Below are 21297 nucleotides of genomic sequence, written 5' to 3' on the forward strand. Positions count from 1 at the left end.
CTAACTTTAAAACGCAACAGTCGTATGTAACGAATGAGGCACCAAAAGGTAAAGAATGAAAAGCACTTTAAAAAGATGTACCACGTAACCCCTCTTTACCATTTAAGATATTTGGGAGGATGGCTTTGCGGATTAGAGAGTTGAAATAGGCACAATGAATTCTTTATAAAAAATATTTTCCCTCAATAACAAAATCGACGTGTTCCAGCAATTTTTAAAATCCACATGTATTCTTTGTTGACGAATCTCTTAATTTCCAACAATAAAACTTGTTCGATATACAATAAATAAAACCATTTTTTATGTTGCCCTACCCGAAGTCTAATGAGCATAAGTATTAAATAAATCATATCGATATAGGTACTTAATCTCTCAAAAAATATATTAAAAATATCACAACTTACAAAAATGAGTATAAAAATGGAATGTATATAAATTTCACAAACGTTACAATAGCCATACAATAGTATAACTGAAGATAAATACGGAAAATCATGTTATCAATTGAAATACTATAAAATAAATTATCTACTTATAATAATCTGAAATATCATCGGGTCCGCTGCCATGAGAAAACGACTTGTCAAAATACAAGTGCATATGAGCATAGTAAAACTAGTAGTATCTATTTGAATGCTTAAATCTACTATAAATGAGATCTTAAATACCTTAATTACTAAACATGTTATGAAAAAATACACTAAAAAAGCTTCTTTAGGCACGCGTCACGGACGATTAAAAAAAATCCGTCCAAAAATGTGAATAGCTAAATAACATACCACTCTGTATGAGATAATCTCTATGAGATTCATGTACCCTGCTAAACTAATCTCGGCAAGTTCTATGCATTACAATAATCTCTTCATTTTTTCTTTTTATTTCTTTTCGTTATGTTGTTTCATTTTTATTCTCAACTGGTTAGCTTTTGCCTAAGCTCCAATGGCGTATTGGTACTTTTCAGTCAGACCTTGCTGAAGTTAGTTCGCGGAATACAATATCAACTCAAATACAATCAGGACAAAAAGGTTACGATAAATCCATTTAAAATTCAAACACTGATACTTCTGGCACTGTTTAAGTTATCTTCATTTATTTATCTACTTGTATAAAAATACGCAACTTCAGACCTATCAACGTTTGAATTTGGAATAAATTCTATATATCCTTTTTAACCTCACTGTATAACACTACATTTGACTACATCTTTATATATAAATCTATGTAATAAATAAAGGATGATCATTAAAAAAACCTCAAGTAGCTATTGTAATATCAGAGGCATCTCTTAGATGAATTCATGTGTTATCAGTCAGATGTGTGATGTTAAATAACAAAAAAATCTCTTAATCAACGCTCTGCCTTTATGCTTACATGCACCTCGTGCAAGAATTTTTTAATGATCACTCGTTAGAGTCGTTCAATATTATCTAGAGAATTGGTTCCCTTTATTCGAACCAAGTTTCTACTTATCAATACATCTTATAAGTATTGTGTACTGTACGATGGCATAACACCTTCAAGGAATACTTCCTTTTCACTTTTTTTAAAAATCCCATTATACAAAAAGATGCTGCAACATTTTTCTTGCAAAAATAAATCGGCGCCAGTTTGGCAATTTTGACAACTTTCAGACGTTTTTTTTCAGAGTTTTCTGTATAAGAGGTTATCCCTTTCTTAAGGTATATGTATTTTCACTTAACAATTTTCTTTTATATGAAAAATATACTTTTTAGTGGTGTAAAAATTACGTTGAAGTTGACTCGGGAAGCAACAACTTGTTATAAACCAAGATAAATTTACGATACTACTATAGTCATTTAAGAAATTATGTACTTAATGTCGATTCTAAGCATACTAATTAACCTATGCACATAATTACCTATTGGAACGACTTTATAAATTAAATTTTGTTGTCATTTAATGAATGATTGGATTCAGTGATTAAAGCCATGCATTGCGAATACAGAAATAGCGAAATAAATTTCAGAAAATTTACGAGGAAATCAATAATTCATCGCTATATTTTCAGTACTTATCCACGATTGCTTTTCCCAAATATTATTTAGTCAATGCAAAGCTTAAACTTAAACTAATAACTCGTAAGCAAACCACAGACATACTATATCTCCAAGTCTAGAATGTATATTTTTTTGTTTGCCGAATAATATGATATTATCCTATGATAGTCCCAATTTTGATCACTAGTACAGTTACTCTATGGCATTTGAGCAGCAAGATACAATAACCGGTAGACCCCTTTAAATAACCAAAATAATATCTACATTTGACACTTTAAAATCCCAGCCACCCTTGCAGACAAAGCCTGCATAGAGTTATGATACGCTAGAATAGCGTTTAAACACATTATTGGTCAACCCCAGATTTAAAATACTATTAGAGATCGGAAAATATTTATATATAGCTGCCTTCAGGTTAGGGGCGTGTAATACATACTTACATGTAACACGAATGAGCATTAAATCCTAAAGAAATATTGCAATATGGCAAAACTTGCAATATTTCGTTAAACATCAGTCAAAAATAGATCCTAAGTTATCTAACCTATAGATATTGTACTTATTGATAATGCGGGTAAAGCATTAGATGTTTTACTCGTTTAAATACGCAATTGGATACCCTAATCGGGCATGCAAATCGCACATTGTAGATGAAAATCGCCAGTTGCACATAGATTATTGCTGTTCGTGTTCTACGAAAATATGCTTCACACGGGAGTTTCCTCGTCTTTTTCGGTTGAACTGGAAAATCTTTTTATAAATCAATCGGTATTGTAGCGATTGGAAAACCCAGACACCTCTGACCCTTATTTCAAATTAATTATTTGTTAACTGTATATTCCCAACACCATCTGGAAATAAAATGTTAATGGTTGTTTAGCGTATTCCGACAAAAATTACAAATTAATAGATTACTTGTTCGGCCACGTATGACCCATACTAATATTACCATGATATATTATTTCAAAATGTATCTAATGTAAATGTGTATTATTATAAAGACGATTCCAAAAGCTCCGATTAAGACTGATAAAAATTGATTTAACCATTATTACTGCGACAATAGGTTAGAACATCATTCTTCTTTTTTATTTTTTTTTAATATGTTATCAATTTACTCCTAGCAACAGCCCCCTACAGAAAATGTTCACTAATGCAATGTAATTTTAGCAATTAATAAACCCACATAACCCAAGAAATAGAAAGAAACATAAACCATACACGATAAACCCTAAAACGCGTATTTTTGGCAGTTTACTTACGACGAAGGCTCAGCGGGCATACCACCACGCATCATCGTCAATGGTGGAACCAAAGGAGATGGAGATCCCCTTACACTGCCGCAAACTGACCCATGTGATGACCCTAATATAAATCACAAGAAAATTTCAATGAACTTCCGTGTTCTTAAAATAAATAATAATACCAAACCAAGATAGTAACTAATCCTTACCTATCCTCGAACCCATTCGGGAACCCATATTAAACATATGGTAATCTGGGTTATTTATATTTCCTATGGGAGATATAACTTGGCTTCGAGCCTGTGAGACTGATATGTTGTTTATGGGATAGTTGACTTGAGCATGCATATGATCCTCTTCAGCTGAAATTAATCTCAAATTATAATAGTTATTTACTTCAAAAATGTGGGAAGTAATATTTTATCGTACATTAATTGCAGTTCACCGAATTACGAGAAGCGGAATTCTATCAACAATGGAGTACAGTAAAAACGCTTTCACACGTGTTAGATACAACATTTTTTTCTACGATTGCATGTGTTAACTCTATTATCTCCGAAAATTTAATCAAATTTTGTCATGCAACAAAAAAACTTGAAACGCACAGGTGCAGAAATAAGTTTTACCGCATGCATTATAAAGATGTTTTTGCCTTGTATACATAAATTATTTATACAGGGAAAAACAGTGACAGTGGCAGAATTTGACAAATAAATATGTTTAAAATTCAATAAAAGTCAGTTTCTGAGTGTTTGATTGAATTCGCCAATTAGTAATTAGTTATATGAGACGTACCTTCGATACCCTCTACGTAAGTTGCATGAAAAAGCAATAGTTAATTTACGTGGTTGCTAAAACGATACTGAAGCGGGAACTCAGAAAACACCCTAAACGTCACATTAATTTCATATTCCTATGAGTTTTAAAGTCTTCACTCAGTTTAACAGTAATAGTTATTTAGTCGGACTGAACGAAAAATATTTTTGAGTTGAATATAAATAAATGTTCAGGGTTGCTTCTAAATTCCAACTTAAAACACTACCAACCAATATTTAAAAAAAAGTTAAGACGAAAGTTTACATTTTGTATATTATTATGTTGGTCACACGAACACTATTTAATATTACTATGTATTTAATATGTGATCATATTAGGCTAATGTCGCATCAAGCTCCCTTTTTAACAGCTTAAATGTTAATATGTCTTTGACTTATAAATGATATAAGCCCCGGATCTCAGAATTCAAAACATAATGCAGAAACCCTTCATATCCTGAAATGCTACACGATCGTATTCCCTGATTTTCGACCCGAAAAAATCGCAAAACTAATTAGAAATATTATCGCTCTTACCAGTATATGGAAATAAATATTTGTCATTCATGTGGATCTTGTCATCAATCTCCGAACAACCGTCGTAGTCCTGATGATAATTCAGATTCTCGTGTGATATTAATTTGGGCATATAGTCTCCTTTAAATGGCACATTTCTGTTGTACTGGTTATCAAAATGTCCTTGTACTATGTACTTTTCGCATTCAATGCCTTGCAGGCACGTTTCCGGCATTACATCCGGATGTGGCAGTGGATTTGGAGAGCTGGTTTTCTGCTGAAGTTCGTTGTCCGATCCAGTTTCAGCAGACCAACGCCCAATTTCTGAAACAATCTATGTGTTATTGCGTTCCTGGCAAAAGTTACTATATAGTAGAAAAAACCTTGTTTGTGAATCGGGTTTAAAGCTGACAATGAACGGTGAGTGATTATAATATAAATTTGTTTCAGAAGAAATAAGACGAAAGAAACAGAAGACAAGAATGAACATATATCATGTTATCGTTTACGGTTTGTGCCCACTAGAAATCTAAACTGCCTTTAAAAGTGTTTTTTAGTCCGATTAAGAGTTTTACATTTACCGTTAGTATTCTGTAGGTAAGCTTCGGGGAGCTGACTAGCCCATCTTGAACTGCAGCTGGTATCTACTCCTGGGAAGAGTTGCGAGTTGGTTACCACATTAAGTGATGGCGGTGTTCCGCATCTTGAAAGTGCATGTTCGGTAATATTTGGAAGATAGCCTTGCCTATAACAGGGATTGATTTGTAAAACACGCCTTGTAGTCCTGTGTGATCGATATTTGTCCACCTACCTTGGAATATGACTTCGCCCGTGATGCCTTCTGGAACTAGATTCGTCGTCGTCACTAGAATGACTAGACGCTAAATCCAAACTTCTACCCTCGGAAGCGTCGCTATCAGAGTCACTGTCGCCTCGTTCTCGATCTAAAACAATAATCGGCGAAACTGCAAGAATGTACGTGTATCAAATAAAAACGTATCTCCATAATTAACCTTACAAATGCAACTGCAAGCCCGGGATTAGCTCAAGTACTTAAATTAATAGAAGATTTATTTTCTGCGAAAATCTTTTAATTTGGAATTTCCAGCTTTTACGCTGAAGTAAACTCAATATGAAGTGAGTAATAAAATTACTATTTAAAAGTTTACTCATAAAAATAAGTATTTATTTATGATTTTAGTTAATTAATAATTTGTCAAGTATTTGTTATGACCTATTGTAATTGAAAATGTTGAAATCTGAACTTCTCCTGGATATGCCTCACCATTTCCAATGCTAAATAGCTCTTTTTAACTGAGTTCACGATACATCCCACAAACTAAAGATATTGCTTATAAGCTTAAAGCATAAGTGCTTCTTACCATCAGTAATTTGAACCTCTCCTTTTATCCGTCCTTTACGCCGAGTCTTCTTTTCTTCCCGCTCAAAACCTTTCAAATACGAGGGCACGTCACTTGTTGAGTTATAGTTGGAAGTTGAAGTGGAGGTATGTCGAAGATGAGTGTCACTTCTATAAGCATAACAGATTTGCAGCATTAACTACTTTATATTGTAACATATTGGGTTAATTAATATACTTTTTGTCTATACATACCTGTAAGGACTTGAACCCGTTTTTGTCGTTGATCGAGACGTTGTGCTTGACGTCGAAATACCCAAATTCCGTCTAATATTTGGGTCCAAACCCGAGTGGTAGGTTAATGCTGATCGCTACACATAGACAAAGAAGAAATAAACTGAAATATTGTCACAGAATAATTACCGATTGTGCTGACAAATTCTGACTGCTTGTGCTGGGAACTCCAACAACAGACTGCGTATCGGAGAGTGAGACTTTTTTGCCCATACATCTCATAAACGTCCTAATAAAAAAAATTGACAGTGGGTAATAACAATGTATAGGATTTGAAAAAAGGGATGGTGAAGAAAAGTTATTCTGTTTTTTCACCAACCATGTAAGCATTTATTTCTAAAAATCTCGAGCTGTTAAAAAAGCTGTATCTGACGATAGTAGGATGCCGCGAAACCAACAGAGCCCTTTTTTTCTTTCAAAATATAAGTTTTGAAGCTTCATTTTTCCTATCCGTCTGTTTATCATCTAAAGACGTGTGGCTTAAAATACACTACCTTATAAGGTTCTGCCTCACTCGATTATTGGCGAAACAGTATCCACCCAAAGAGAAGGCAGCGTGCACTAAAACAGCTACTGATAGAAGGGGCATCAGTAGAGGGTGTTGCTCTGTAGCTGCTAGAAGAGCGAGTACCCAGGTTATTCCTAGTAGTGGTAGAGCCATAACTGATACCCACAGAAGAGTTCTGAAATGGCAGAAACGAATGTTTCCGGTTACTAACGTTACACTCGTAAAACTATTGGATTTTCAGACTTCCTTATATTCAGTACTTGTTACTTACAAACGTTAGGAAGTAAATGGAACACGATATAAATTACATATCAAAAAAACTCTCATTTTAATCTAACGTAAAGTAATCTATTATTGACATAATACTAAAAAAAACTTACCGCAAATTTCCAAATCCTAAAACATGATCCTGAATTGTAAATGCCGCCCGTATTGATACAAGCAAAATACAAAGATTCACAAACGTAACAATACACGTAGGCCCTACAGAGCTCCAAACGACACTTTCATACAAGGACAACCAACAGCTAAAATTAAGTAAAGTTACATTTTAAGTTTTGAAAACCCAATAAAAACTTACAAATAATAGTTTCCATATTGATGAGCTCGAACACCTACTGATAAAGCTACCACAACTGCGGGACCTACATAACCCATTGTATAATAAAATCGCATAGGGCCATGATTTATATCCCTCATTTCTGTGAGCATTCTGTACAAATGTATGGCGTCGACCAGCATCCATGAAAATGAAGCAAGCCATAAGTAATGTAAGCCTATTGCCACCAGCTTGCATGAGAACTGCAAGAAAAGAAATAGGTAATTATAGTAACTGACTGTAGCAGGAATGAGAAGAAAGAATTTTTGTTAGTTTTACTGACAGTATACAGCGCATTCCAGTTAAAATGCACCACCTATGTACACGTACAATTTATCAATACACACGTATATTTTGCAACAAATAAATGTTCTCTTAAAACTTTCTTACATTTTATCTATTAGAATCAATAATGGGTGATCAATTTGCAAAAAAAAATTAACGACTAAGCTTATACTTGGACAACAACCTATCAAATGTAGTAAACACTCATATGTTTTGTACTTAGTAAACCAGAAATTTTACCTCTATGGAAACGAAAAACTTCCTCGCTTTTAACGCCATCAAATAAAGAAGTTCGGCTAAAAACACGCACAAAACCAAGTGTTTTCGTATAGTATTGGAGTTAGTTTGTAGTCCTCTGATAAACGCCAAAATAAGATAAGTTGCTAATAGCAGAGGTAAAGCCATTGAAAAGCAGCTGTAGCTGGATATGTCTTCAAGCAGCGATGGCTCGGGAACGTACTAAAAATAATACAAGAACATTAAATGGATATAGGAAGTCAGCGGGCCATAATATCATTTTTGATAAGTTTAATGAGGAATTCAGTTCAATTTCCTCAATGTTGATTATTTTCACAATTTTAATGAATCTTTCAAGTTAAATGCTGGAAAGAATTTTTAGCTTACCTCTATGTCAATAGTATCTACAAGAACACCAAATGTTGTAAAATGATGGCAACTACAATTTATAATAATAGGGGTGTGCTCTGATTTGTCGAACCAAAAATCGTCCAATTCAGTTCGACAACCCACCCTGGACCATTCTCCAAATCTGAAATAAGTATTAATATATCATTAGAAACAAAAAATTGGTGAGTGTACAGACATGTTACACATTTTTAGATTTATTTGGAATAATTTTACGTTACTATAAGTTGCTGATCTGAAACAACTCGAGAATGACAAAAAGACAGTGGGAAAACTAAGAGAAAAACTATTCAGGCGCCATTCAGACTAGGGGTGTGAAAATCAAAATTTGTATAGGAAAGTTGTATAATATTGAATTCGAGTTCACGCATTTTTTTACCCTTGCCCAAGAATGTAATTAAACAAATTTAGAAATTGCATAAGAAGCTTTAAGCATAAATTAAGCAATACATTAAGTACAATAATATAAAATTGCAATCGTAATTCGCAAAACTCACCCTCTAGACGTGGTCCAGTGGACACACTGCGGATTCGACCTTTCGTTGAAAATGGTACTGTTGGAGTTCAACCACAGTTGTATCTTAATAGGCGATTTCAATGAGATTCCCGACAAACTTTTATAAACCAACTCTTTCTTCGCTAACTGACTTCTTCTTGTCCTCAAATAATGTGCGTCATTTTCATGGGTCTTCACTTCAGGTTCAACGAAAATCTTCTTCGTCCACCTTTCATCAGATAAAGTTATGTTGGGCAGTTTAATATTCAAGACATCTTCACTAGTTTCGTCTCTAACATCGACATATTCTGGAACTAAAACTTCTACCGACACGAGAGGGGATCCTACAGTTACGTCAACACCCCATCTGCGAACTACTGAATCATCATATTTGTTTGGTAATAAATTCCCCGCTTCTTTGTATTGAATATAGCTGATAATCGCTCCATCAACCGGTAAACTGTTTTTTGTTATAACTTCTCCATGTTCCAAAACTTTAATTCCAAGTAAGGATAAAGGTATGAATATTTTCGAATTGGTGTCAAATTTTGCTTTATCGAAGAGGTAGTTATTGTATTTCGGAAAACTGATTAAGGGCCCTTGAACTGACGGTAAATGTCCGTCTTGGAAGAAATGAGACACGTCAGGTAAAACCACACTTTCAGTTGTGACAAACTGTCCATTTGGAAGTAATGGCGAATCTTGTTCGTACCCGTAAAGTGATTCTGGGGTCACTATATCCAAGCCCAAAACTAAAAATTTTGAAAATATACATTTTTTATATGAGGTGTCAGTTTGAAAACTTCCCACAATTACTATCTTAAAACGGGATAGATTTTTTAAAATCGCCAGAACACATCGATTTTGTTATAGAAGGGGAACGATTTTTATGTAGCATTCACTGGGCCCCTTTCAATTCTTTACCCCGCAGAGCCACCTTTTCAAATATCTTAAATGGTAAAAAGGGTTAAATGATACACTATTTTAAAAAGTTTTTCATTCTCTACATTTTGGTACCTCGTTCGTTATATTTGACGGTTGCATTATCAAGTTAAGCGTCTTTGTGCATTTCAAAATAATTTTTCCTATTAGTGTTTTGATAGTTTTGAAATTAAGACTTTTTATTCAAATATGTCTTATGAATACGAAATTGTTATAATAAACCAATTTATCATCAAAAGATAAGATGCATTGTTGCACTGAAGCAAATGTTTATCAATCTAATAATTTTCCTCGATCTTCGAAATGAAACATCTATGTAGAATATTAATTTTTTTATTGTTTATTTGTGTTTACAATTATTTAGATGAATTGTTACAATTCTAATGGTTTTCAAGATTTTTTTAAAAATATCAAGTACTACATTATCCACAAACGTGTTATTAATAAAAATTATGAATTCTGGACAATTTGGTGGAGAACATGTTGTCCCTGCAAGATCGCGACACTACGCTTATGGATATCGTTCATAAAACAATTAAATTTATTAGATTACATATATTCTTCATCCCTCCAAGTTATTAAGCTTTAACTGTCCTGGAGAAAATGTTGTTGTTGGTAGTGGCTTCATTTTTATTACATATGCATATCAATTATGAACACGACGTATGAAACTCTAAATTAGTATTATTCTTGAAAAACCTCAGATTTCTTTTTCAATCAACTTGTCTTTGCAATAGAAAATGTATTTTTTATTCCGTCGGGGTGTGTTTGGGTAACGAAACTGCTGCCTTGAATTCGTAACTTTTCTCCTATTTTAGTAAATCTGGAAACATGGCATGTGTCGTTTTTAAGGCCGATCAGCTGTACCTTTACAAAAAGCAGGTTGTACCGATATCACTTCATAGATGATTCACTCGAATGTTAGCGCGGCGATGAACAAGATATTCGTAAAGCGAGCTGTACTAATAATCGGGATAATTGGGTTTTCTTTTGTTTGAAAAACTCATGAGGTGCGTTATTAGTGTATCCATAACTTAGTAAGTGAAGTTTAACTATAATTTTGTGAATTAAAGTGGATGATGCTGGCGTGATTCTGGCTCACGCTTTTGGTACTCGGGGGTGAGTCCTGATTGTTCTTTCTTGTGGTTTACAATTCAATTTTATCAGGTCACTGAGAACGACGTAATTAGAATTTTAATTGAAAGTTGAAATTATTTGCAATTTTGGTCCTCCTAGAAGGTATTTAGGACCATCTTCGAACGGGGTCGAATAATAATATTGCAACTTGAATTGTTTGGAAGATTTAAGAACATTTTCTGCGTTTTAGATCTCAACCGTGTACGTCTCAGCTTCAAGTCGAAATTAATTCAAAAGTCGAACTGTTTCGAAGATTAAAATGTTTTTTTCACTAATTAAAATTCAATTTTTTTGGGTTGCAGGTCTCACCTAAGTGTTAAATCCAAAAAGTATTTGTGACTTACATTACAATTTAAATTTCTAGCATTAAAAATTTCCGCTGTTTCTCTTGCGCATCTTCTTTGCACCGTATAAATAAAAATTATTTCAATTTTTTTCTAAGTTGCGTATACCATTTTTAAATTTACTCACAATAACACACAAATTATCGCAATAAATTTTAAAAGTAATTGATTGGAATACATATTAACACCGACCAGTGCCACAGGTAAGTAAATAACATTTTCCATGAAAGAAAATATTAAAATTTATCGAAACGGTATTGCATTACAAATACAAATAAACAATAAAAAAGTTCATATTCACATAGATGCTTTTTTAAGGATCGAGGAAATGTATTAAATTGATAAACATTCGCTTCAGTCATTAATGCATTTTTTTCTTTTGATGGTAAATTGATTTATTACAACAATTTCCTAATCGTAAAACATGTTTGACTTAATCTCCTCTACCATTTAAGGTATTTAAGAAAATAGCTCTGAAGGATATGGGGGGCCGCGTTCCGGCGATTTTTAAAAAATATATTCTGTTTCGAGATAATAGGGGTGGTTAGTTTTCAAATTGACGCCCTGTATACATATAAAAATATAGATTTATGTACTGAAATAAGAATTATACATTTAAAATTGAAACGTATAACTAAGAATCCATAGATTTCTTGTATACTCAATTTTCAATTAACAAAAAAAAGAGAAATATTTCCCTTATGTATCTGCAACTAATAACTTACCCACATTCCTGGCCACAATTTCAAAAGGACTAGTATAGGTATCATGCTGACTCTCCAATAAAACGATTATGTAGTTTTCCATAAAACCTAGCACCTCGTCCACCCCATGTCCTGTCATCTCATGAATAATGTCCCAATGATATTTATATTTAAATGATAGAATTACGCTAAGTGTATGAACCAGATTGCCAATATAATCCTTGTCCTGGCTGTGAGTGAGGTTTAAGCCATGGACATGAGACTCGTATTTGAAGAGCTCCTTAATTAATTCGAATGTGATTAAGACATCGGCTCCGAATAGATCTCTGGTAATATTTGTGGCTTTATTGAGGTCGTCTGCTAGTTTAATTGCAACAAATGAGTCCAGGGATAGATCCCCAGCTTCAATTTTGGATAGCTAAAAAGAAAGTCAAAACCTAAGAAAAAACAATAAGGGAAAACTGAAAAGACAGTGTTCAGACTCCCCAGAGGGACTTTATTTTTTTTACTCTTTATTTGAAGTAAATGTTAAACACTGATTGAACAAAAATGTGCCTAATACTCATACCCGATACCATGGTAAAAAAAGTTTTTTTTTATATCTGCCTTAATAATAACAAAATATGTTACTACATAAACAAAAATTACCTGCTCTCGAAGTTCAACGAATGCATCTGTCGTGCAATTGAATAAATCAGGTTCAAGCCATCCGTTTAATTCATCACATTTGCGCGATGCTTTTCCGTGAGAGCCTTTAGGGCATGCCTCCACCGCCTCTTTTCCAAAGGAGGTTCTGGACCACCAAATTGAATTTGCTGCCGATCGCGGACATCCATCATACACAACTAAGAATTTATAAAATCAACGTAATGAAGACAATTTTACTTACAATGTTACCTTCACACCCTTTCAGGGTTATTTCTGCGTACACGTTTGGGCAGGAATCACATTTCTGCCCGATAACACCATCTCTGCAGTGACATTTCCCAGTTTCGCGGTCACATTGGCTACTAACTGAACCCACAGTATAACAATCGCAAGGAATGCACTCCATGGAACCCTCAATGCGATAATGATTTTCCCTACAATGGCATTTTCCAGATTGCTTGTCGCAATCAGGATTATACCCCATACTAACATCACAGTCGCAAGGGCCGCATATGGGGTATCCCCACCAACCTGCTGGGCATGGTTGGGAATGTTCAATTTCGCAGTATTCCCCCGAGTAACTAGTTGAATTGCAATAGCATTCGTAGCCTCTCCGATTTAAATAGTTTTCTTGACAAGTAGCTCCATTTTCACAGGGACTAACTGAGCATACGGGAAGACATAGAGGTCCCACATGACTTTTTGTGCATTCGCAACGAGATTTGCCCCAATTTACTACACAATGAGCTTCAGAGGGACATTGGGTTTGACATTCCGAAGATGAGACACACCCCTCCTCGACGTTGTCTTTGGTTGTAGGTCTAACTAGGACGGTTTCTCTATTTCCTATTCTTACGTCTTCGATGCAGCCCACTAAATAGTTGTAGTCAGCGTTAACGCTCGCATAACTATTGTCGGGTCCTCCAATAAGGATTTTGCCCACAAACAATCCTTGAATTTTCTCAGAAAAAGCCATAGAGCTCTCATATTCTCCATAATCTATAGAAAACCGTATTTCCATACCAATCCAAGATATCTCGATATGGTGCCATTCTCCATTAGAAATAGTAACGGAATTTAATGATAATGTATTGCCGTTATAAGTGTAGGTCAAAACGCCCTTAATGAGGTATAATACTGCTGAACTGTTCTGACCGACTTGAACTGACATCAGGAAGGCATCTTCTTGTAATGTTCTCAATGATAAAGCGTTCAACCATGGCAATTGAATTGGCCTTAATAAGGGATTAAAAGATAAACTTCCATCTCCAGAAAAATGCCATGGAAGTCCAATTTTTTCACTACAATCGTGTCCTCCGAACCCTTCAGGACAAGCACATCTGAACATAGCCCATCCATCAATGCAAGTCCCGCCATTTTTGCAAGGGTTAGTTCTGCAGAAGTCTTTCTTCTCAGGGCAACCAGAGGTTGTTCCGTTATTAGTGACAAATGAGTTCAAATCCACGTAAACATAATCAACTTCGAAATCTGAGATGCAGCCTTGAAAATTTGAATTTTTTATCTGGAAATTTGAAATGAGAGAAGGCAATCCTCCTAACTGGAACGGGCCGGTCAGATCCAGAAATCGGTGACATGTTTCAGTTAAAGATGCGCACCGGTCCTCCAGGAAATGTTCCGCATAAGTAGCGCAAGCCCATTTACCACCAAGTTCACGCCCATACTTTAAAGCCAAAGCAGCGTCGCAGTCATCTATGGACAAAGTTACTGATTTGTTGTAGTAACTAACAATAACAGAATGCCAGTGACCGTCAGAGACACCTCCTGGGATTGAAGCAACTACTTTGGTAACAGAGCTCCCCAAAGAGAAGGAAAACTGGATATTTCCGTGAACAATCTCTAAAGCAATGAAGTCATGTTGTTCGTTGTATCGACCGTTGTACAGTAATAGACCGTCTTGGGAGTGTGTGGCAAATTTTAATTTTAAATGTAATCGATGTCTTTGTCTTAGGCTGGGAAATGTTAAAAATGATCCCTTAGTAAAGCTTCTGGTCTTCAATTGGCAAGTTGCAGAGTATAAATTTTTATCCGCATGAGATGCACAATCCTCGCACACAAAATCCCCGTTTTTCCCTTGTTTGGGGTTGCACGTGCTGAAATCGTTATTGCACGTACCCGGCCTGCATACATCTCCATCAAGCTTAATTTCGCAACTGCTTCCAGTGAAATTCGAGCTGCAAATACATGCATAGCCACCTTCCCGTATTTTACATGTGCCTCCATTTTTGCACGGAGAGGAGTAACACAAATTAACCTCAGTGTCACATAAATAATGCTCTCGTGATCCAGTGAACCCTTTTGGACATTGGCAAGTAAATGTGGTCACTGGGTATATTGGTCTAAATAATACAGTATCGCTGTGTATGAATCCAGAAGCGTTCCCAAACTTCAAAACTGTCAGACATTCCTCATAATTTAAGCATGGTTCTCGAACGCACAAATTATCATCAAAGGGCATAATCTGAACTGTAGACAATCGCGCCAAGACCTCTCTGTTTAAGTAAACTCGTTCTTGTATTAATTGAGGCACGTAATATTCTTCTTTAGTAGTGTCAGGCCTCCGCACACTTAAACTTACATTCAACACTTTTGAATTTACATCTACGTCATCTTGGATACTGAATAAAATTATATTATCCTTTGGACAGGGGATAATTGCTGCTAAGGCGTCAATGAAAAATCCTAATAACGGTGAAAGAAACGCCTCTTTTGTCATCTGGTTTAGCCTAATTGTAATGGAATTATGAAGCATTTCTTTGGTGATTAGTCTAACTATTAGTTGCATTACAGCCTTAACCTCGTTCACACCGTCAGTCACGGAAACTTCCATTGAAGCTAATTTCGGTACATTCGTATTCAGCTGAGGTGATAATGTGAGACCTCCAGTAGACTCATTGAGGGCAATCAAATTTGCATTGTTTCCAGATAAAATTTTATAGTGCAATTTATCTGAAACATCAGCGTCAAAAGCCGGAACTCTTCCAATTGGTCCGGTAGGGAAACAGTCTTTAAAGTTATTAAAAAATATCTGAAAATCTCTTAAAATTGGGGCATTATCATTAACATCTGTTACGATGACTTCAACATGCGCATCACTGCGCAGAGGAGGACTAGCTGCTCGGACAACTAAATCGTACTTTTTCTTAGATGTTTCGTAATCCAATTCCACCATGGTTAATAGGGCCGCCTTATCTGAGCCTGGTCTAGAAATTAAAGAAAAACTATGCGCATCTTCTCCTCCGATGATTGAGTATTGAACTATAGCATTCACCCCTTCATCAGGATCTTTAGCATAAATATCTCCGACCGTTGAGCCAACAGGACTATTTTCAGGGATGTAAAGAACGATTTTATCAGAAGCAAAAGCTGGGGGAGAGTCATTGATATCCTCCAATCTAATTGTAACTGGAACTGAACTGCTTAAAGTTGGAGATCCTCTGTCTATTGCATAAGCCTCCAATTCATAGAATGCCACAGATTCTCTGTCTAAACCTTTATTTGTGCGTATAACTCCACTGGTTGGGTCAATGACAAACGACCCGTCCTCCTGATCTTTTTCGCTCAAAGTATACCTTACTCGCCCATTAAATCCTATATCCAAGTCGGTGGCAATAACTTGTACTACCGAAGTTCCAATTACTGCATCTTCAGGCACACTCCCAGAGTAAGCGGACTGTTTAAATTGCGGATAATTATCGTTTACGTCTGTTACAATTATCTCCACATCTGTAGTGTCAGACATAGAAGGTTTACCTCCATCACGGGCAGTTACAGTAAGCAAAAAATCGGCAACAGTTTCACGATCGAGACTCTTGGTGGTGGTAATAGCTCCAGTTTGAGGGTTTATGGTAAAAGTATTGCTGTCATCGGTTATGAAATATGTTATCTGGGCGTTTAGCCCCACATCGCTATCAGTAGCACTTACCACAAGAACTGTGGTTCCAACAACAGCATCTTCGTACACATTAGCAGAATATGGGGCATTTTCAAACACTGGGGCGTAATTGTTGGCATCAGTGACGTTAATGTATACAGTAGCTGTGTCGCTGCGCCCCCCTGAGTCCGTAGCAGTTACAGTAAGCACATAACGCTTTTCTTGCTTATAATCTAGAGGTTGCGCTACAGTAATCTGGCCACGGCCATTATGCGATGTTATCGCAAATCGTCCTCTAACATTTCCATTGGTGATTTCATAATGGAGTTTATTGTCTTCATCTGCATCTGTTGCAGTGACCGTAGTAACAGGAGTTCCAGGAGGATCATCTTCTGCTACAGTTAACTCGAAGATTTTAGACTCGAAAACTGGGTCGTTGTCATTGACATCCTGAACTGTTATTACAACACTAGTGCTCGCTGATTGCGGTGGATCTCCTTGGTCTGTGGCCACTATTTGAAACATAAATTTAGATTGTTCCTCTCTATCTAAGTCTTTGGTGGTGGTAATCCAGCCTGATTGCATATCTACTGAAAGGGGCAAATTCTCAGTGCTAGCCCCACCAGCATCTCTAGCTGCCATAGTATATTTTATATCGGAATTTGGACCCTCATCTGCATCATACGCCTGCACTTTTAATATACTATATCCCACAGGTACATTTTCCTGCACAGTTTCTTGGAAAAGTGATGTATAAAACCTCGGGGCATTATCATTAACATCAACAACATTTATAAGCAATTGAGTAGTGTTAGATCTAGCAGGACTTCCTCCGTCTTGAGCCCGGATAACCAAGCGATAGCTTCTTAAATTCTCATAATCCAAAGGTTTAACCAAAGTCACATCTCCTGTAAGACTATCGATGGCAAATTGTGATTGCGTGTTACCACTTATTATGGCATATCGTATGGCTGCATTGATTCCTTGATCGGCATCCGTTGCTTTAATATTAGCTATAATGGGATTATCACTCCAACTGCTATCTTCATTAAGGGATATTGAGTAAGTCCTTTCAGTGAATTGAGGATAATTATCGTTGTCGTCCAAAACATTAATAATAACTGTAGCAGATGCAGTTCTTCTTGCAGATTGAGGACTTGCCAAATCACTCGCTCCGACGATAAGCGTATATATTTCCGTAGTTTCCCGATCAAGCATACTTCTAGTTGTAATTACGCCAGTTTTGGAATCAAATTTAAAAGCTTGATTGTCTTCTTCACCAGTAGATGTACCTCCTCCATTAATGCTTTGAATAAAGTATTCAACCTCTGCGTTTTTACCTACGTCTTGATCTGTGGCTTTAAGAGTAATAACTGTTGTACCTACACTAACGCTTTCTTTAATATTAGCGTCATATTCATTCATTTCAAAAACAGGAGAATGATCATTGGCATCCTGGACATTGATTTGAAGCATTGTAGTTCCAGATCTTTGTGGGAAACTATCATCTAATGCGGTGACTCGAAAATAATGCACATCCACTAGCTCCCTATCTAACTGAACTTTAGTACTAACGATTCCGGTTTTTTCATCGATGTCAAACATCGACTGAGTCCGAGAGTCTAATAAGCTGGTCATCGAATAGGTGATTGCATTGTTTTCTGGATCTCTAGCTTTAACAGTAGTTACTATGACAGGAGGTTCACATTCCTCCAAGACATTGGCCACATACAAATGTTGCTCAAAAAATGGAGATTGATTTTTCAGCTCCCTTCTTATTCTTCTTGCAATATCAGTGTTGTTGTTAAACTGCTGATGATAATACATAATTTTCAAGCGGTGCTCTGCAGTTAGTAAATTGGTGTTCTCACATTCTGTGGTGAATAATATGGAAACTTTCCACATTGGTTCAATGATACAAACATCTCTGCTGGCAACCAAATCACCTTGAATGTGTTCTATTTCAAATCTATCATCGCTCACATAGTGATATTTAATGGAGCATTGTTTTAATATAGTGAGGGGAAGGAAATTTCTTATAGAACTGACGAATTGTGATTGTCTTAAACAAATTTTCTCCCATTTCCCAGCGGTTGGTATAGCAAATGAGGCATAGGTCTCCGTAATCCATTGCCTTGCCTCAGCAATTCGTTTTTTGGTGGAATAACGCACATGAGAAAACGGATTCCAAAATCCCTGAGATTCTTGTTTTTGATGCTCAAAATAATCTTCTTTTTCTAAATTTTGCTCACTGCAGCTCTCACCAGTTATAAAAATTCTTAAAGGGGAGCTATAATAATCAACATCTAGAATTCTCTTAGAAGTTGATTCGATGTGCACCGTAAATACTGTTGGATAATATATTCCATTGCAGTGGATCCGTTCTCGCAAAGATACTTGCCCACTTTTTGAATCAACGTGTATAAGTGACTGAACAAATGGGGCAGAATTTTTAACATCTATTGTATAAATTCTCTCTGAGCCTAATCGAAAAACTGAGGCATTGAAAATTATCTCTCCAGGCAGTGTTGAATCTTGAACTAGTAGAAGATATGACTGGCTCTTTTGAAAACATAGGGCCCAAAGAAAAAATGTGAATAAAACTGGAGTGCTCTTACATTTGATCATGTAAGTGTTAAAGATAACCATCTTTTAATGTACATGATCAAGGGATGGAGATCGATGTATGGTTGAATTGAGTTCCTTCAGCAGATCCATAGAGTCTGAAAAAATATTTGGACTAGTCACCTTTTTTATAGTTGAAAATATATGACTTGATTTTTGTTTTTTGCTTCATTGAAGTTATGGTAAACATTTTTTTTCTGAAAATGTTGGACAAATTCTGCCTTTTCCAAGGCAGCAGTAGGGCATTTTATTTGTATCAAACCAAATGACCTTGGAAAGACAAAATTAGATTTACAACTGAATTTATAATAAATTTGCTCAATTTAAATAAAAACGCTCTCATAAATCTTTTTTATTGTCGATTTTGAAAACAAAAAAGAAATAATTTGCACAAATTGCTCCTTTCTTCTTCATTTATAAATGAGTAAGGAGTAGTCACTGATGAAGTTTTTGTGCACCAAAATACCTCAGAAATACTTGAAAATACAACAAACCTATACATTAAAATATCTCAGTGATCTGTTCATGAATGATATACCTAACGAGTGAGCAATAAAGCCAACAAAATCTGAACGTTTACAAATTGTATGGTTAACCCTTAGATCATCTAATTAATAAGTTTGAAATTAAAAATTGCTTGTGTGAGGAAGATTTATTGGCAGATATTGTATTTCACAGCAACTACCTGTTTGTGGAGTACACTTTTAATTCTACCTTGTTTATAAAAATCAATTAAGCACTTAGTAATGCTTTCAATTGTACAATGCAGTGTTTCATTTATGTTTTTACTTGATTTAGTTCTTGTAATTAACTCTTTCCCAGGCTATTTCCTGTGTTAGCACACAAATTCAGATGCAAATTAATTCCTATCAAAGGAAGAATGGACTAATTGCACTCTCTCAATATCCTTAACTCAAGTTGTTTTTAGCAAAAATGCTTTTTAACTAATTAAAATTACTACCACAACTTGCTAATATCATTTTGATAAATCTTACTTACATATCATTAAATTACAGGAATTTTCCTTTCATTATAAAAAACTGGAGTACATTGACTTCTGAGGTTCACACAAACACTACACAAAAATGTATCTAAAGCCAATTTTTTCACTGAACACAGGGGCCTATTACTGAAAGAACTTGAGATCTTCAGTAGTTCCCAATATTTCTATGTATTCTGGAGTCACTTTCACTGTTAAATTTAGACCTTAATAAGGCTTCTCATTACTGGAGTTTAGAATATGCTTAAATACAATTAATTTGTAAAAGTTTAAAAGCCAACCTTGTTTTATTGTGAAAAACACATCAACGTCACCATTCAAGATCTGTCACTTGTGACAAAGAAATCGGGTGCTATGTCAACTGTAACGCTGTCAGTATTAAGACTCTTTCGACTGCTTACGTCGGTGTACTTGGAGCAATTCGATCATGCAAAGTATTAATAGAGTTGGCAAACTGTGGGTTTTTGGGTTTTTTACAAGTTAAACCGGTTTTTATAAGAAAAACCCTTTTTTTTTTGTTTATTTCGTCACAGTCAATTTTATAACCGATCAACGCAATACCACCAGTTACCGATCAGACAAAGTATCTGACGTCGTACACAACACGCGTTATTGCCTGACCACTACTGACCAATGGTATAAAACCATTTGTGAATAGAGCAACGATTCGGATCTGTATGTAGCAAACAATTATCAGCACTCTACTAAAATTGGTCTTTTCCGTTTTTAAAGAAACGCAGTTATGTATTACCACCCTTATGAACCTTATAATATTCAACTGGCAAATGCGTGTGGTAAGGTGACTTTGTTACACCATTATGGACTCCTAGTGCTTTTTTTATTGCCCGTAGGGCATCGTCAGCGGATCAATTTGAATCTCGCATTAGACGCGGAAGTGAATGCTAACATAATTGAGATTATGTTTGACTCCAGAGATAAATGACAGAAATTTGAGGGTTTTACCGTGGACGCGATGAAGGCGACAGAGACGGAAGGAGAAGAGTTTCACAATCAATCAGAGCACCGTATAGACGACTACCATTCCGAGGCAGAGACATATACTCAAAAGAGCGGTTCCATTACCCCCTGATGACGGAGGTATGTCCGAAGTGTTTAATGAGTAAACCTTCAAGGCTACTTTCTCTCACGTCGCTCCCTGTCAGGTAAGACATGAGAGAGAACGCTCGCGGCAAGTTTCGCACGAGACGGGCGTGTTGTCTTTGCAA

At 35.7% G+C, this 21297-nt stretch overlaps 1 protein-coding gene across 3 annotated transcripts; it reads right to left on the reverse strand.

Annotated features, from left to right (window-relative positions):
- Positions 1-357: 357 nt before the first annotated feature.
- Positions 358-20377, reverse strand: stan (Protocadherin-like wing polarity protein stan). 3 transcript variants are annotated; one of them, XM_066391948.1, is made up of 19 exons: positions 20071-20377; positions 12804-19169; positions 12555-12751; positions 11928-12324; positions 8781-9531; positions 8263-8407; positions 7879-8097; positions 7336-7556; positions 7136-7282; positions 6742-6930; positions 6377-6476; positions 6209-6324; positions 5976-6124; positions 5405-5537; positions 5175-5338; positions 4615-4917; positions 3472-3624; positions 3281-3383; positions 358-2759 (listed from the first exon to the last, which is right to left on the reverse strand). In XM_066391948.1, the coding sequence occupies exons 2-19, from the start codon at positions 19093-19095 to the stop codon at positions 2726-2728; spliced, it is 9813 nt and encodes a 3270-aa protein (XP_066248045.1). In that variant the 5' UTR covers positions 19096-19169; positions 20071-20377; the 3' UTR covers positions 358-2725. The 3 variants fall into 3 exon arrangements, with proteins under 3 accessions (XP_066248045.1, XP_066248043.1, XP_066248044.1); XM_066391946.1 differs by having other exon boundaries at positions 5405-5558; XM_066391947.1 differs by having other exon boundaries at positions 358-2869; positions 5405-5558.
- Between the last annotated feature and the right edge of the window lie 920 nt (positions 20378-21297).

This window comes from Euwallacea similis, chromosome 7, assembly GCF_039881205.1.
Source record: "Euwallacea similis isolate ESF13 chromosome 7, ESF131.1, whole genome shotgun sequence".
Lineage (NCBI taxonomy): Eukaryota > Metazoa > Arthropoda > Insecta > Coleoptera > Curculionidae > Euwallacea > Euwallacea similis.

Coding starts and splice junctions, on each gene's coding strand:
- stan (XM_066391946.1), bottom strand. CDS start 19,095: ATGGTTATCTTTAACACTTACATGATCAAATGTAAGAGCACTCCAGTT. Junction 6,125..6,208: donor ACGGGTTCAAGTCCTTACAG/GTATGTATAGAC, acceptor TTATGCTTATAG/AAGTGACACTCATCTTCGAC. Junction 2,760..3,280: donor ATGCCCGCTGAGCCTTCGTC/GTAAGTAAACTG, acceptor AAGATTTTCCAG/TTCAACCGAAAAAGACGAGG.